This window comes from Tachyglossus aculeatus, chromosome 21 (genome assembly GCF_015852505.1).
Source record: "Tachyglossus aculeatus isolate mTacAcu1 chromosome 21, mTacAcu1.pri, whole genome shotgun sequence".
Lineage (NCBI taxonomy): Eukaryota > Metazoa > Chordata > Mammalia > Monotremata > Tachyglossidae > Tachyglossus > Tachyglossus aculeatus.
This window is the reverse complement of record NC_052086.1, coordinates 52510643-52529201: the sequence shown is the minus strand read 5'-3', so window position 1 is coordinate 52529201 and position 18559 is coordinate 52510643. Positions and strand designations below refer to the sequence as shown.

Here is an 18559-nt window from a genome sequence, read left to right as displayed (position 1 = left end):
CCCTTCCTTTTCTCTTCTTCTTCCTCTTCCCCTTCTTTTCTCCTCTTCCTCCTCCTCCCTCTCCTCCTCTCCTTTTTGCACCTCTTCCTTTCCTTCTCCTCTTTTTCCTGCTTCTCCTCCTTTTTTCTTCTGCTTCCTCCTCCTCCTCCCACTCCCCTTTCTTTTTCTCCTCTCCTTCTTCTTTCTCCTATCAAAAAAAATCAATTGATCAAGGTGCCTGGGAGAGAACAATACAGTTAGTAGACAGGAATTTGGCCCTTGAAGGTCTTATAATCTAGCAGGGAGACAGACACTGAATTAATGTACAGGTAGGAGAAAGAAGTTGGATATGAAGGTGAGTGAGTGAGTCATAGGGAATGTACAAAAGTCCTACAGGGCTGGTGTGACTACATTCGTGGTTGGGGCAAAGTGCTGGGGTGGAAGTTGGGGAGATAAAACCAAGTGAGAATGGAAATTAATCAGGGAAGGTATCCTGGAGGAGATAAAATTTCTGCAGGGCTTTGAAAGTGGGGAGAGCTGTGGTTTGCCGGGCATGAAAGGGGAGGGAGTTCCAAGCAGGAGGAAAGGCATGAGCAAAGAGTTGGAGAGGAGAGATGAGAGCATCCATATTTTCCAAGTGCCTCTGTGGGCAGGAGCTAAGGACAACAACATAAATTTAGAATTAGGTCCCCTGGCTGGCCAGCCTCCAAAGTATGTCATTCCGGGGCTCCACCAGTACAGACCACTGCTGGCGGGGGGTTAAGGGGGATGCTTTTATAGAGCCCAATAGCAGACTTGAAGATTTGGGGTGGAGGTGTATGGATGTCATTTCCACCCCCAGCTGGGAGCCTTCAAGATTTATCAAATTTAAGGCGAGGGGTTTGGAGGGGAGTGGAACTGTTAAAAACAACGCAAAACTGTGGAAAAGAACAATACAGAAGCAAAAAAAAAAAAAAAGGACAAAAACAGGCTTTAATTCCCTCCCATCCTGAAGGCCTTTGAGACTATCTTTTTTCTCTTTTACCCTGAAGTGATGGCCACATGCCCATCAGCACTGGTCACTTCCCAGAGGGCTCAATTGGGGACAGAACTGGATGTGCCCAGCACCAGCAATTTTGATCTAGTCCTCACCTGTTCCTCTCCCCACCTTCCTCCCCTGAAGCCTAATTTTTCCCAGAAAATGTAGCTGGAGCAGGGACTGACTTAGAAATCAGCCACTGTTGGCACCTAGGGCAAACTCAGCTGCCTGGAGTACAGTACATTGCTCTGCACACAGTAAGTGCTCAATAAATATGACTGAATGATCGATTGAATGGAGAATGCAGCGGGGGAGAGAGGAGCACCATGGCTTAGTGGGAAAAGCACAGGATGGGGGTGATAATAATAATGATAATAATAATTGTGGTATTTGTTAAGTGCTTACTAGGAGCCAGGCACTGTACTAAGCTCTGGGGTGGATACAAGCAAATTGGGCTGGACATAGTCCCTGACCTGCATGGGGCTCACAGTCTTAATCCCCATTTTATTCATTCATTCATTCAATCGTATTTATTGAGCGCTTACTGTGTGCAGAGCACTGTACTAAGCGCTTGGGCAGTACAAGTTGGCAACATATAGAGACGGTCCCTACCCAACAGTGGGCTCACAGTCTAGAAGGGGGAGACAGAGAACAGAACAAAACATATTAACAAAATAAAATAAATAGAATAAATATGTACAAATAAAACAAATAAATAAATAAAGAGTAATAAATGCGTACAAACATATACACATATACACAGGTGCTGTGGTGAGGGGAAGGAGGTAAGGCGGGGGGATGGGGAGGGGGAGGAGGGGGAGAGGTAAAAGGGGGCTCAGTCTGGGAAGGCCTCCAGGAGGAGGTGAGCTCTCAGTAGGGCTTTTACAGATGAGGTAACCCAGGCACAGAGAAGTGAAGTGACTTGCCCAAGGCCACATTGTCTCTCTTTATTGGGCAGAGATTGTCTCACTTTATTGCTAATTTGTACTTTCCCCAGCGCTTAGTACAGTGCTCTGCACACAGTACATGCTCAATAAATATGATTGAATGAATGAACATCAGACAAGTGGAGGATCCAGGACTAGAACCCACGACCTTCTGACTCCCATGCCCATACTCTAACCACTATGCCATACTGCTTCCCAAGTGTCAGGTGACTTGGTTGCTAATCTTGGCTCTGCCACTTGCCTGCTGCAAGACCTTGGATTTCTCTGTGCCTCAGTTTCCTTATCTAAAAATGGGGATTAAATACGTTATTCCCTTTCCCCTTAGATTGAGAGCCTCATGTGGGACAGGGACTGTGTCAGCTATTATTGCATTGTTTCTACCCCAATGCTTTTTTGAAAATAATGGTATTTGTTAAGTGCTTACTCTGGACCAGGCACCATACTAAGTCCTGGGATGCATGCAAGCTAATCAGGTTGGGGACAGTTCATGTCCCACGTGGAGCCCACAGTCATAATTTCCATTTTACAGATGAGGTAACTGAGGCACAGAGTACTTAAATGACTTGCCCAAGGTCATTGAATGGCTTTCCCAAGGTCACACAAGACCTCTGACTCCCAGGACCGGGCTCAAATACCACAATTATTTAGAAGCGGAAGCTGGGCAGTAAATAATAACAATAATGATGGTATTGGCTAAGCACTTACTATGTGCCAAGCACTGTTCTAAGCACTGGGGAAGATAATCAGGTTGCCCCATGTGGGGCTCACAGTCTTCACCCCCATTTTACAGATGAGGGAACTGAGGCACAGAGAAGTTAAGTGACTTGCCCAAAATCACACAGCTGACAAGTGGCGGAGCCAGGATTAGAACCCATGACCTCTGGATGTCAAACCCGGGCTCTTTCCACTAAGCCATGCTGCTTCTCAAGGCAGTAAAGGGAGGCTCTTCTCTCCCCCAGGTATTGGGATGGGTGTGGGCTGGTGACAGTACCGTCACACCAAACTAGACGGTACCAAACTAGAAGGGGAGAATCAAGCTGACTCAGGTTAATCATAACCCCACCAATACCCACCATGTATTTCAGCGAGACCTTAAAATGGAGGCCACAATTCATTTACTTATAGTCATGTCTGTCTCCCCCTCTAGGCTGTGAGCTCACTGTGGGCAGGGAATGTGCCTACCAACTCTATTATATTGTACTCTCCTGAGCACTTAGTACAATGCTCTGCCCACGGTGAGCACTCAATTAATGCCACTGGTTGATTAAATATGGTTGACTGACTATTACACATCACAGAGGTTGGGTCTCAAAGCCAGGAATCCCACTTCCAGAGCCTGGCTGAGAGCCTCGGGTCTTCTGGCTGACTCTGGGGCTCAGGGTTATGGTCACTGACTTGGAGCCATCGAGATAAAAGATAAGAAACATGGAGAGGAACCATGGAGAAGACAGCCTGAGTGTGCATTCATTCATTCATTCAATTATATTTATTGAATGCTTACTGTGTGCAGAACACTGTATTAAGCGCTTGTGAGACTACAATACAGCAGGAAACAGTCACATTCCCTGCCCACGATGAGTTTACAGTCTAAAGGCATTACCGGCTACTAGAAATTTTCAATAGGCCTTGAAGAGGAATGAATGCCCCAACTCAGATGAGGCCATTCCTCTTTTTAATATGTGGTTGGCAGAATTTTACCTACAGAGGTGCAATCTCCTGTACCTGGCATCCAGGTCAGGTGGTTCAGAGCCAGAAAGGATTAGAGGCCTGGGAGAAGCAGCCAAGACTGATAAGGCTGTACCCAAAGGTTCATTCCTCAAGAGATGCCAAGGTTCAGAACACAGCATGCCCTGGGCTGACATGGGGACAAGTATATCAATCCTGTTCGATTTTATCAACCCCACATTATTGAATTCAAGAAAAGGGAAAATGCAAGGAGGTCTCCAGCCTAGAGGGAGGGAGGGCCACAGAAAAATACTCCAGAACCCTGATTGGAGAGTGTGAGTGAGCTTAGAGATTTTATCGGTTGAAAAAGATGTCCCTCATTCATTCAGATGGATCCCAGTCAGACAGAGTTAAGCGGTTTGGGTAGTAAAGCTGAAACTTGGAATCTACAAGGGAAGCTGCGTGGCCTAGTGGAAAGGGTCCGGGCCTGGATTCTAATCCCAGCTCTGCCACCCACCTATTGTGTGACCTTGGGTAAGTCACTTCACTTCTCCGCTCTCAGATTCTTCAGCTGTAAAATGGGGATTTCTGTTCTCCCTCCTACTTAGACCGTGAGCCCCAGGTGGGACAGGGACTTTGTCCAACCTGATTAATCTGAAGCTACCACAGCCCGTAGAACAGTGCTTGACACATAGTAAGTGCTTAACAAATAAAATACAAAAAAATACTACAGTCAGTTCTCTGCTGGCAGTAGGCTTATGGTCCTGTTGAACCCCAAGTGAGGGAAAATTTGCATTGCAGTATTCACCCCATGTCTAATGCCACTCATGGGTAAAAAACTGCTTCTTCCAATAAAATTGTTATATCGTACTCTTCCAAGTGTTTAACACCGTGCCCTGCACACAGTAAGCACTCAGTAAATACAACTGACTGACTGATGTATCCGTAATTTATATATTTATATTATTATCGGTCTCCCCCTCTAGAATGTGAGCTCCTTGTGGGCAGAGAATGTGTCTACCAACTCTGTTATACTGTACTCTCCCAAGTGCTTAATACAGCACTCTGCACACAGTAAGCGCTCAATAAATGCGATTGATGATGATGATGATGATGATGATGACTGATTGATTGATTCCAGTACTGCACATCACCATATCCAGGTAGACTGGTATTGTTGGGAAAACAATTCTAGCTCTGCTGTCATACTGTGCCTGGAAGGCTCTAGATCGTAAGCCCATTGCGGGCCTAGAATGTTTCTCTTTCTTGCTATATTGTACTTTCCAAGCGCTTAGTACAGTGCTCTGCACATAGTAAGTGTTCAATAAATATGATTGAATGAATGAAGACACCCATTTTGACTGAATTGACTGTCCTCTCCAGAGGCTTCTAACTGGTTCTTGTGGTTCACGGTTATCAGGGGAGGAGTTGGCTGGGTCCAGGCATAGAGCCCTGAAGACTGGAGAGTCCTCCAAACTGTAGGATCATTGTGGGCAGGGAATATGCCTGTTTACTGTTATATTGTACTTTCCAAAATAATAATAATGGTAATAATAATAATAGCAATAAGAATGACAATAATAATAATGGTATCTGTTAAGCGCTTACTACCTGCCAGGAACTGTGCTAAGTGCTGGGGTGAATACAAGCAATCAGTTTGGACACAGTCCCTGTCCCACATGGGGCTCACGGTCTCAATCCCCACTTTACAGATGAGGTAAATGAGGCACAAAAAAGTGAATTGAGTGCCTACAGTCACACAGCAGACACGCGGCTCAGTGGAAAGAGCCCGGGCTTTGGAGTCAGAGGTCATGGGTTCAAATCCCGGCTCCGCCACTTGTCAGCTGTGTGACTTTGGGCAAGTCACTTCACTTCTCTGCGCCTCAGTTACCTCATCTGTAAAATGGGGATGAAGACTGTGAGTCCCCCGTGGGACACCCTGATCACCTTGTAACCTCCCCAGCGCTTAGAACAGCACTTTGCACATAGTAAGCACTTAATAAATGCTATCATTATCATTATTATTATTATTATTATTATTATTAAGTGGCAGGGCTGGGATTAGAACCCATGACTCTCTGTCTCCCAGGTCTGTTCTCTATCCACTACGCCATGCTGCTTAGTAGAGTGCTCTGAAGACACCAAGCACTCAATAAACAGATTGACTACAGCCGACTGAGGAGATTGGCGTCCAACCAACTGAGCCAGTGGTGTTCCTGGGATTCCTCACTCCAGGAGTAGCTAACGTCTCCTCGGGTTTGCGTCTCTACTGCAGAAGGATGAAGCTGACAGTGTTCCTCCTGTCACTGGCTGGCCTGCTGCAGGCAGCCGCATTCCTGAAAATAGCTTCTTTCAACATCAGAACATTTGGAGAGAAAAAAATATCGAACGTCACCATTGCTGACATTATCGTCAAAGTAAGTCTTGGACACCGAGGCCTCTGAGCCAAGACAACTGGGATCAACTGGGACTCTGGGAGAGCAGTTGGGAACATATGCTCTCCAAGGATGGGTGGGAGAATAATAATAGTAATAAAAATACTACTAATAATAGGGCATTTGTTAAGCACTTACTATGTGCCAAGCAGTATTCTAAGCACTGGGGTAGATACAAGGTAATCAGGTTTTCCCACGTGGGGCTCACAGTCTTAATCCCCATTTTACAGATGAGGGAACTGGGGCACAGAGAAGTTAAGTGACTTGCCCAAAGTCACACAGCTGATAAGTGGCAGAGTCGGAATTAGAATCCACGACCTCTGATTCCCAAGCCTGTGCTCTTCAAATTGAAATATGATTGGAGAAATGGCTGAAGGACCAATTGCTAAGAACAATTATTTTCTCCCTCAACAGAGTGCAAGTTCTTTGAGAGCAGGGATTACGTCTTTTAACTTTTTTGGACTCTTTGCAAGTGTTTAGCTCAGGACTGTGCATATAGCAAGTGCCTAATAAATACCATTGACTAGTTGATTGATCGATTGAACGAGGGTGGGGGTGACGGTCATGTTATGGCATGCACCTCTGAATTCATTCATTCAATCATTTTTTTGAGTGCTAAATTTTGGGTCACTTGGGCATTCAGAAATCATCAGCTAAGTAAACACTGAAATATAAAATGAACACTCTTTCACATCCCTGCCTTTATTTGTAATGTATTTAGCACTTACTATGTACCAAGCACTGTACTAAGTGCAGGGGTAGATACTATATAATCAAGCCGGGCACAATCCCTGTCCCATTTGGGACTCACAATCTAAGTAGGACGGAGTAGGATTTAATCCCCATTTTACAGATGAAGAAACTGAGGTAAGAGAAGTGAAGTGACTCTCCCGTGGCCACAGAGCAAGCAAGTGGCAAAGCTGGGATTAGAACCCAGGTCCTAACCTGACTCCCCTGCTCCCACTTCACTTTCCGGCTTCACTGTTATTGGAAGCCTTCTGGTTCCCAAGCCTTTAGCAGGGTCCTGAAAAGGGTGGGTGAAAATGAGCAGAGAGAAGACAGGCAGGTTTTCTGCATCCATCTCTTCATTGGCCCTCTCTGATTCAGAGGAGATTGGGCCACGGACCACCTACCACCTCCTGAGTGGAATTGTCTTCCTCCTCCATTTCACCTCTCACAGATCCTGAATCGCTATGACATAGCCCTCATCCAAGAGGTCAGAGACAGTCACCTGACAGCGGTGGGGAAACTGATGGATAAACTCAACAGGTAATTAGTAGACCGCAGATGATGGAGGGAAGTAGTAGTCCTGGCAAGGCAGGGGGAGAGATCGAGTGCAAGAGAAAGGCCCCGGTGAGTATTTGGACTCCCTGAGGGCTCCAGGGGGAGTCACATGGTTCTCACATTTTGGAGGTGGATGTTTGGCCAAGACACAAATCTCCAGGATCAGAACCAGCAGTTACTCCCAGATATAGTGACTCTGGAAGGTCTAGATTCACATTACCTGGAGAAGGGGAGAAGGGATGCAGACTGAGGGGGAGAAGGGATGTCTGTGGGAGAGGGGATTTGGCTCCTTTCCCACTTTCCATCCCCTCCAGCCCAATTGGTGCTGATTTTCCTTTCTTTCCCACCCAGGGACTCCCCTGATGCATATCACTTCATTGTCAGTGAGCCGCTGGGCCGCAACTCCTACAAGGAACGATACCTCTTTGTGTTCAGGTAAACCCAGCACAAATCATACCCAGAGAACTGCAGTAATCAATGGCATCTGCAAGTCTAAATGGGGCCGTGGGGAACTTTCTCTGGGAGGCCTCTAGAAACCTCAGTGGTGATCGGCAGGAGCTTATCCTGGAGCCCTTAAATGGGAATCTGCCCAGAGACAGGGGAATGGACTTCTTGAGGTCCCCAGCAGAGCTCTGATTCTCTGATCATCCCTCCCACCCCCAACAGATCAGGGAATAAGTGAGTGATCCCCGAAGGTCACAGGCCCTGCTCCTTGGGGAGCCATATAATGGGGATCTCGTCTCACCTATCTCATCTCTGACCTTTTGCCCACATCTTGCTTCTGGCTCGGAATGCCCTCCCTCCTTATATTCGACAGCCAATTACTCTCACCCTTTCAAAGCCTTACTGAAGACACATCTCCTTCAACTTCAACTATCAGCTTCAACTATCATCTCTACGCTGAAGACACCCAAATCTACATCTCCACCCCTGCTCTTTCTCCCTCCCCCCAGGCTCGTATCTCCTCCTGCTTTCAGGACATCTCCATCTGGATGTCTGCCCACCATCTAAAGCTCAATATGTCCAAGACCGAACTCCTTATCTTCCCTCCCAAACCCTGCTCTCTCCCTGACTTTCCTGTAACTGTAGACGACACTACCATCCTTCCCGTCTCACAAGCCTGCAACCTTGGTGTCATCCTCTACTCCGCACTCTCGTTCACCCCACACATCCAATCTGTCAACAAAACCTGCCGGTCTCACCTCCGCAACATCGCCAAGATCTGCCCTTTCCTCTCCATCCAAACTGCTACCTTGCTGGTTCAATCTGTCATCCTATCCTGACTGGATTACTGCATCAGCCTCCTCTCTGATCTCCCATCCTCCTGCCTCTCCCTGCTTCAGTCTATACTTCATTATTCTTCCCGGATTACCTTTATACAGAAATGCTCTGGGCATGTCACTCCCTTTCTCAAAAATCTCCAGTGGTTGTCTGTCAACCTACGAATCAAGCAAAAACTCCTCACTCTCAGCTTCAAGGCTGTCCATCACCTCGCCCCCTCCTACCTCACCTCCCTTCTCTCCTTCTACAGCCCAGCCCGCACCCTCAACTCCTCTGCCACTAACCACCTCACTGTGCCTCGTTCTCGCCTGTCCCACCATCAACCCCCAGCCCACGTCCTTCCCCTGGCCTGGAATGCCCTCCCTCCACACATCTGCCAAACTAGCTCTCTTCCTCCCTTCAAAGCCCTACTGAGAGCTCACCTCCAGGAGGCCTTCCCAGACTGAGCCCCCTTTTTCCTTTCCTCCTCCCCACCCCCCACTCTACCTCCTTCCCCTCCCCACAGCACTTGTATATATTTGTACAGATTTGTTACTCTATTTATTTTACTTGTCAATATTTACCATTCTATTTACTTTGTTAATGATGTGCATATAGCTATAATTCTATTTATTCTGACTATTTTGACACCTGCCTACATGCTTTGTTTTCTTGTCTGTCTCCCCCTTCTAGACTGTGAGCCCGTTGTTGGGTAGGGACTGTCTCTATGCGTTGCCGACTTGTACTTCCCAAGAGCTTAGTCCAGCGCTCTTCACACAGTAAGCACTCAATAAATACGATTGAATGAATGAATGAATCTCCTCCAAGAAAGAGGCCTTCCCTGCTTAAGCCCTCCTTTCCTCTTCTACCACTCCCTTCTGCGTTACCCTGACTTGCTTCCTTTATTCATCCCCTCTCCCAGGCCCACAACACTTATGTCCGTATCTGTCATTTCTTTATTTACTTATATTGTCGGTCTCCCCCGTAGACTGATAACTCATTATGGGCAGGGAGTTCTATTGTACTCTCCCAAGCGCTTAGTACAGTGTTTGGCATACAGTAAGTGCTGAGTAAATATGGAAGGAAGTAGCGCCCCAGCTGAGACCTTTCGTCGTATGCACTTTCTCCCGAGGGCAGGCCCGAGAAGGTGTCCCTGTTGGACAGCTACCAGTACGATGACGGCTGTGAGTGCTATGGAAATGACACCTTCAGCCGGGAGCCTTCGGTCGTCATGTTCTCCTCCCCATCCACAGGTAGGCAGAGGCCCAGAGGGACTTACCATTCCCGGGGTCCGGCCGCACAGCTCCTCCGACCTCTGACAGGGGGCAGGGAAGGTGGGAAGGTGACCTGGGGGAATGATCAATCAATCAATCAATCGTATTTATTGAGTGCTTACTGTGTGCAGAGCACTGTACTAAGCGCTTGGGAAATACAAGTTGGCAACATATAGAGACAGTCCCTACCCAACAGTGGGCTCATAGTCTAGAAGGGGGAGACAGAACAAAACCAAACATATTAACAAAATAAAATAAATAGAATAGATATGTACAAGTAAAATAAATAAATAGAGTAATAAATACGTACAAACATATATTCATATATACAGGTGCTGTGGGGAAGGGAAGGAGGTAAGGCAGGGGGATGGAGAGGGGCAGGAGGGGGAGAGGAAAGAGGGGGCTCAGTCTGGGAAGGCCTCCTGGAGGAGGTGAGCTCTCAGTAGGGCTTTGAAGGGAGGAAGAGAGCTAGCTTGGCGGATGTGGGGAGGGAGGGCATTCCAGGACAGGGGGATGACATGGGCCGGCGGTCGACGGCAGGACAGGTGAGAACGAGGCACGGTGAGGAGATTAACGGCAGAAGAGCGGAGGGTGCGGGCTGGGCTGGAGAAGGAGAGAAGGGAGGTGAGGTAGGAGGGGGCGAGGTGATGGAGAACCTTGAAGCCGATGTCAGGTCCCTCCACAGCTCTCTGCCCATCGCGTGGCTTCTGTCTGTCATCCTGCTCTCCGACTGGCCCGGGCCCCGGGGTGGGAAGTGGTGGCATTAATGACAACCGTCGCCTCTCCCCTAGAGGTGAAACAGTTTATCATCGTGTCCCTGCACGCCGCCCCCGCTGAGGCCGTTAAGGAGATCGATGCCCTCTATGATGTCTACCTGGATGTCATCAGCAAGTGGAACATGGACGTGAGCCGTGGGGGCAATCATCCCACTCGATCATAATAATCATAATAACAATTGTGGTATTTGCTAAGCGCTTACTATGTGCCAGGCACCACACTGGGTGGATACAAGCAAATTGGGTTCATTCATTCAATCGTATTTATTGAGTGCTTACTGTGTGCAGAGCATTGTATTAAGCTCTTGGAAAGTACAATTTAGCAACAAATAGAGACAATTCCCACCCAGCAATGGGGGTTGGACACAGTCCCTGTCCCACATGGGGCTCACAGTGTTAATCACCATTTTACAGATGAAGTAACTGAGGAACAGAGAAGTCAAGTGATTTGCCCAAGGGTCACACAGCAGACAAGTGGCTGAACTGGGATCAGAACCCAGGTTCTTCTGACATCTAGGCCAGCGCTCTAAATTACAGATACATTCATATGTTCTTCGGCGCTGAGGGTTGGGTGATTAAAGGGAGCAAATCCAAGTGCAAGAGTGAGACAAGAGGAAAGAAGGGCTTAATCAGGGAAGGCCTCTTGGCGGTGACGTGCCCTCAATAAGACTTTGAAGGTGGGGAGAGTAATCGTCTGTCGGATATGGAGAAGAAAGGGTGTTCCAGACCAGTGGCAACACTTAGACTAGAGGTCAGTGTCCTAAGTGTTAAACAAATATGATATTAAAAACAAAACAAAACAAAAAACCCCTCATATTCCCTGCCCACAATGAGTTTCCATAGAGCTGGCAGGTTGGGTGGCAGGGGAAGTAAGATCTCTGTTTAACCAATCTTCATCCCAGCTCCAGCCCTCTTGCGCATTGCAAGCTATGGCGCAGGGCCATGACTGTACCTGATGTGGCTGAGATTGAGCCCGTATCTCCTCACAGCTCCAATACAGTCATTCATTCAATCGTATTTATTGAGCACTTACTGTGTGCAGAGCCCTGTACTAAGCGCTTGGGAGAGGACAATACAATAATAAACAGACACATTCCCTGCCCGCAATGAGCTTTACAGTCTTAGATGGGGGAAACAGACATCAGTACAAATAAATAAATCACAGATATGTACATATGTACTGTGGGGGTGGGGGGTGGGGGGAAGAACCAACAGCGCAAGTCAGTGTGAAGCAGAAGAGAGTGGGAAAAAAGGAAAGGAGGGGCTTAGTCTGGGAAGGCCTCTTGGAGGAGATGTGCTTCAGTAAGGCTTTGAAATGGGGGAGAGTAATTTTCTGTCGGGGTTGGAGTGCAGGGTTTTGGGGTGGAGGAAGGAAATTCTTCTTGGGAATGATTGGTCCAAGATGGGAACCCGGGAAGCTTGAATAATAATGATGGTAGTTAAGTGCTTACTCTGTGCCAAGCACTGTTCTAAGCGCTGGGGGAGATGCAAGGTGATCAGGTTGCCCCACGTGGGGCTCACAGTCTTAATCCCCATTTTACAGATGAGTTAACTGAGGCACAGAGAAGGTAAGTGACTTGCCCAAAGTCACACAGCTGATAAGTGGCAGAGCTGGGATTAGAACCCATGACCTCTGACTCCTAAGCCCAGGATCTTTACACTGAGCCATGCTGCTTCTCTAAAGCTTGAAGATAGGTCGATGACCTTGAATAGCTGTGAGGGAGGGTGGGACTATTGTTTTAGTTCTCAGAGCAAAATCAGAGATGCGTGGTTGAGTCTGAGCTGGAAGGAACCAGTCCAGCCCCTCGCCTTCCTGTAGACAAATTGTCATCATCAATTATTCACTCAGAGCCCCTCTGTGCAAGACACTACACTAGTTACTAGGGAACATATAATGAAAATTGAAGTAGATAAGGCCCCTGATTTCAAAGTGCTTCCAATCCAAGGGGAGAGACCACAGAGAAAAATTTCACTTTGATGAAAAATACTGAAAACCTTCTAAGAATACAGCAAAAACAACAGGCAAATGAACTTCAGAATAGTGTGAGGTGAAACATTCCTTCCTAACTAGATGGGGCCCTTAAAATATTACATTTTTTCACAATGTAAACTTCCTTTGGTTATAAGCGACTTCTTTTCCTGTGCTGATCAGTTAGAGGAAGGAGGGAGGAGAAGATTAGAGGTTCCAGTGAAGGAGTCCAGTCTCCCCCACTATAGTGTGGGGTCACTTCTGACTGTCTCCCCATTCCAACTCCATCAGTTTGTGAGGTCCTGGTGCATAGTATAGTACTCTCACACACAACAGAGAAACAGCATGGCCTAATGGGAAGAGATGGGCCTGGATCTACCGCTTGCCTACTGTGTGTGACCCTGGGCAAGCTATTTTAATTCTTTGGGCCCCAGTTGCCTGACCTGTACAATGAGGATTCATCCCATTTTCCCTCAGATTGTGAGCCCCATGAAGGGACTATGTCTGACCTGATTATCTTGTGTCTACCAGAGCACTTAGTACAGTGTTTGGCACACATAAGTACTTAACAAATACCACAGTTATTACTAAAGAAACTCAAATAATGATGAGGTGGGAGATGCCAAGAGCCTGCTGCCCATATTCAAAATTGAGAATGCATTGTTACATGCTTACTATATGCCCGGTACTGTACTAAGCGCTGGGGAAGATGTGAGGTAATCAGGAGGGACATGGTCCCCATCCCATATGGGGTTGAGAGTCTAAATAGGAGGGAGAAAAGGTACTGAATCCCCATATTACGGATGAGGAAACTAAGGCCCAGAGAAGTTTAGTGACTTGCCCATGTTTTCATTAACTTCTTGGGAAAGTATAACAGAAATAAAACCCACCTTCATTCCCCACAAAGAGCCTACAATCCGATGGAGTCGAAAGAGACAAGATGATTCCTACACAGTGGGAGCAATAGGAAGAACAAGGATTAGCAATTATTATGAGTCAGATGATGGGATTGACGGTTTAGTCGAGATGGATATGTATAGCTCAAAACCTCTCCTTAGGAAGCATGGTCTTTGTAGTAAGAGTAAGTTAGTCATATTTATTGAGCGCTTACTGTGTGCAGAGCACTGTACTAAGCACTTGGGAGAGTAAAATTTAACAATAAACAGATACATTCCATTCCCACAATGAGTTTACAGCCTAGAAGGGGAGGGTACTAAGGGAGTGACCACCAAGGAATGATTTCTTTGCTTGGGAGCTCAGATTTAGAGTTATAAAGGGCTGGGTTTTTCTTTGCTCCTGAGCTAAGATCATCTCTGTGCTCTATAGAGCATCCTGTTCATGGGAGATTTCAATGCTGGCTGCAGCTATGTTTCGGCCTCTAGCTGGTCTACCATCCGCCTTCGCACCGACCCGGAATTTCAGTGGCTCATCTCTGATGACGTGGACACGACTGTGACCTCAACACACTGCCCCTATGACAGGTGAGTGCTTAAACTTCCATTTGCTCTTGATGCTGTTGTGTCCGGCCCTTAGTGATGCCATGGACATATCTCTCCATCTGCAATCATTCTGGTAGTGTAACCATACAGTTTTCTTGGTAAAAATATGGAAGCGGTTTACCATTGCCTCCTTCTGTGTAGTCAACCTGAGTCCCCACCCTCGATTCTCTCCCATGCCGCTGCTGCCCAGCACGGGAGAGTTTTGATTTGTAGCAGATTGCTGTCCACTCGATAGCCACTGGCCAAGCTAGGAATGGAAGGGATATGACTCTGCTTGACTCTCCCGCCTATAGACGGGACTGGTAGAGTACTGGAAACTCACCAGGCGTGACCCTGAGAGGTGTCTCTGGATGCTGGAGAAGGATATTTCACATTCTGATTCTAGGCGCAGGGTTCATCCTGGGCAGTTGAATTAGAGAAGCAGCCTGGCATATTGGAAAGAGCATGAGCTTGGGAGGCGGAGAACGTGGGTTCTAATAATAATAATGATGGTATTTGTTAAGCGCTTACTGTGTGCGAAGCACTGTTCTAAGCGCGGGGGGGATACAAGGTGATCAGGTTGTCCCATGTGGGTCTCACAGTCTTAATCTCCATTTTACAGATGAGGTAACTGAGGCCCAGAGAAGTGAAGTGACTTGCCCAAGGTCACACAGCTGACAAATGGTGGAGCAGGGATTAGAACCCATGATCTCTGACTCCCAAGCCCGGGCTCTTTCCACTGAGCCACGCTGCTTCTCTAATCCCACCCCCTGCCAATTGTCTCCTGTGGGACATTGGGCAAGCCACTTAACTTCTCTGGGCTTCAGTTACCTCATCTGTAAAATGGGGATTAAGACTGAGCTCCACGTGGGACAACCTGATTACCTTGTATCTACCCCAGCGCTTAGAACAGTGCTTGACACATAGTAAGCACTTAAAAAATACCATTATTATTATTATTATTTATTTTAATCCCGGCCCCACCACGTGTCTACTGCGTGACCATGGGCAAGTCACTTCACTTCTGTGTCTCGGTTTCCTCAACTGTAAAATGGGGATTAAATACCTGTTCTCCTTCCTACTTGGACTGGGATCCCCTGAGGGACAGGGACTGTGTCCGATCTCATTAACCTTTATCTACCCTGATGCTTGGAACAGTGCTTAACGAATACCATAAAAAAAGAAGGTAATTTTAAAACAGGCAAAAATGAGTGAACTTTCACCACAAGGTGAAAATACTCACATCACTTCAGGAGAAGGCCTCTCTCCACTGCTGCTTACTTAAATAAGGGTCTTCCTGGACCCCACCCTACCCCAACCTATTCTCTGCAGGGAATCCTTGGAACAGTCCTGAAAACCCTTTACTAGAAACCCAAAGATCCACTATTAAAGAAAAATAATTTTTCCTTTCTAGTCAGAAATCTTCTCCGCTTCATAAATTTGGAGACCATTATTGGTTCACCCTTAGATCTTCTCTTCCCAGATCCTTCAGCCTTTCCTCGTATTCTAGTAGTAGTATTAATGAAAGTATTTAAGTGCCTACTATGTGCAGAGCACTATATTAAGCACTGGGAAAGAAGACCTAGGTGGGAATTGAGACACGGTCTATGTCCCTCAGAGGGCTGACAATCTAAGACTACTAATGAGAGTAAAGAAGGATGCAGGACCTACTCATCAGGAGTGATGAAACTATAAAACACTAAAAAAGTACACAAAATAAAGAAAACCTAGTTCCGAGCAGAGGATAGAACCTCAGAATCCCTGGTTTAGAATCCCAGGTATATCCATAGCCACAGCGACCCATTCCTTGTGGGTGGGAAATGCCGTGTCCCTGGATCCTAATCCTAACTCTGCCACCTGTCTGCTGTATGACCTTGGGCAAGTCACTTAACTTCTCTGTGCCTCAGTTTCTTCATCTGTAAAATGGAGATTAAGACTGAGCCCCTCGCGGGAACAGGGACTGTGTCAACCTAATTAGCTTGTATCTACCCCTGCACTTAGTACAGTGCCTGGCACATAGTAAGCACTTTACAAATACCAGAAAAAAAACCCCCAAACCAAAAAAACACTCTGTTGTAGTGTACTTCCTAGTTGCTTAGTACAGTACCCTGCCCAAAAAAAGTGCTCCATAAATCCCACTGATTGATTAATCAATCAATTGTATTTATTGAGCGCTTACTGTGTGCAGAGCACTGTACTAAGTGCTTGGGAAGTACAAGTTGGCAACACATCCAACACAATCCAGCCTATTAATCATCTCCGTGACTCCCTTGCAGCTCCCTCTAAAGTTATGAAGCCCAGAATCGTACTCCTACTAAGGGAATGATCACTGAAGCCTCACAATTTCTGAATCACAATCATGCTTGCTTTTTTAATGAGTGCTATTCTGAAAGGCCTTTGCCGTCTTGAGGCTTGGTGAAGAAGGGACTTACTGGTAGGCCTGCTCTTAATTTATTCTGAAATTCAAGGTAGAGTTTGACTCTGATTCGTTACAGGATTGTGGCCTCTGGGAAGGAACTGAAAAGGAGCATTTGGCCTGAGTCTGCCACCACATTTAACTTCGAGAAAGCATACAAACTGAACCAAGGGATGGTAAGTTTTTAGTTTGTTTTTCCCCAGTGTGTTTTGCTCCTTTTACTCCAACTAGAGAGTCCTGTGGGGCTGCATCTAGAATGGGAGCTGGGTTTGGTGGCCCAAGATACCCACAAAATAACTTGCATCCTAACAGCAGTAAGCAGTGTGGTCTAGTGGCTAGAGCACAGGCCCAGGAGTCAGAAGGTCATGGGTTCTAACCCTGTCTTGTCTGCTGTGTGGCCTTGGGCAAATCATTTCACTTCTCTGGGCCTCAGTTACCTCATCTGTATAATGGGGATTAAGACTGTGAGGCCCATGCAGGACATGGACTGTGTCCAACCTGATTTGCTTGTGTCCACCCCAGCGCTTAGTACAGTGCATGGCACATAATAAGCATTTAACAAATACCTTCATTTTTACTTTCTCCTAGACTGTGAGCCCCATGTGGGACTGGGATTGCCTCTGATGCATGCATCTTGTATCTCCCCCAGTGCTTAGTACAGTGATTGGGACAGAGTAAGTGGCTACAAATACAACAACAAATAACAAATACCAGGTATTATCATCAGACCTGCCATATAGGAAGTGTCAATCGAGCAGGTGGCTTCTTCATAACCTCTGTTTTTGTCTTCTTGACCCAGGCTTTGGCTGTCAGTGACCATTACCCTGTAGAAGTGACCCTGAAGAGTGTCTGAAGTTCAGGGAATGCTCAACACCAATGTGTTTCCTTGCTTCTAGGCTCCCCCGTCTCCCTTCTCTTTCTTTCCATCAACCCTGGGTGGACAAACCAGCAGAATGGGCACCTCTCTGCTGGCTTCTTGCAGCCTTTCACACAGCTGTGTCTCCCTTAAGGCTACTTTTTAGTTTATTATAAAGGCAAGGGGATTCCCTACACAATGACTTCCTGTAGGGTGCAGGTTTTAGGGTGTAAGTGCTGCAACATGCAGGTAACTAAACTTCAAAGGGCCAGGACAGAAGGAAGATGATACTTCCTTGACATGGTCTCCAACAGGCTATGGTTTTCCTTTTTAAGCAGCAACAGTAGCCCAACCTGGCTGCTGGAATATTTTCCTCTCTGGCACATATAAACCTAAGGGGACCGGGTATACTGCTCTGTGGAAGCAGTTACAACTTGGGAGGTTTTGCCTTGTCATGGAGAAGATCGTTTGGCTTTGGCAAGAAGGGAACAAGAAGCAGCATGGCGTAGCGGCTACAGCACGGGCCTGGGAGTGAGAAGTTCATGGGTTCTAATCCTGGCTCCACCACTTGTCTGCTGTGTAACCTTGGGCAAGGCACTTCACTTCTCTGGGCCTCAGTTGCCTCAACTGGAAAATGGGGATTAAGACTGTGAGCCCCACGTGGGACAACCTGACTACACTGTATCTATCCCAGAGCTTAGAACAGTGTTTGGCACATAGTAAGCACTTAACAAATACCATAATTATTATAAATATTATTATTATTATTACTGTTGTGGTGTGATGGTGGCAATAGCGCAGCAGCAAGGAGCCAGTCAATCATATTTATCGAGTTCTTACTGTGTGCAGGGCACTGTACTGAGTGCTTCAGAGAATATACTATAACAATAAACAGACACATTCCCTGCCCACAACAAGTTTGTTTTGTTTGGTTGTCTGTGTCCCCCTTCTATACTGTGACCCATTGTTGGGTAGGGTTTTTCTCTATCTGTTGCTGAATTGTACTTTCCAAGCACTTAGTACAGTGCTCTGCACAAAGTAAGCGCTCAATACATATGACTGAATGAATGAATGAGAGGGAGCTTACAGTCTGGAGGGAGAAGAGGAGGAAAGGTTCCCTGGCAAGGAGAGTGACCCCTGGTTCAAAAATAGAATCAATTTAATTTGCTTAGGATGGGAAAACTAGAATTTGCATTCTTTAA

At 46.7% G+C, this 18559-nt stretch overlaps 1 protein-coding gene across 1 annotated transcript; it reads left to right on the top strand.

Moving 5' to 3' along the window:
- Positions 1-5871: 5871 nt before the first annotated feature.
- Positions 5872-17909, top strand: DNASE1 (deoxyribonuclease 1). Its single transcript, XM_038763170.1, has 8 exons — positions 5872-6026; positions 7225-7313; positions 7680-7763; positions 9726-9841; positions 10654-10766; positions 13934-14088; positions 16581-16677; positions 17301-17909. Exons 1-8 carry the CDS (start codon positions 5889-5891, stop codon positions 17352-17354), a joined length of 846 nt encoding a protein of 281 aa, XP_038619098.1. The 5' UTR covers positions 5872-5888; the 3' UTR covers positions 17355-17909.
- The last annotated feature ends 650 nt before the right edge of the window (positions 17910-18559 follow it).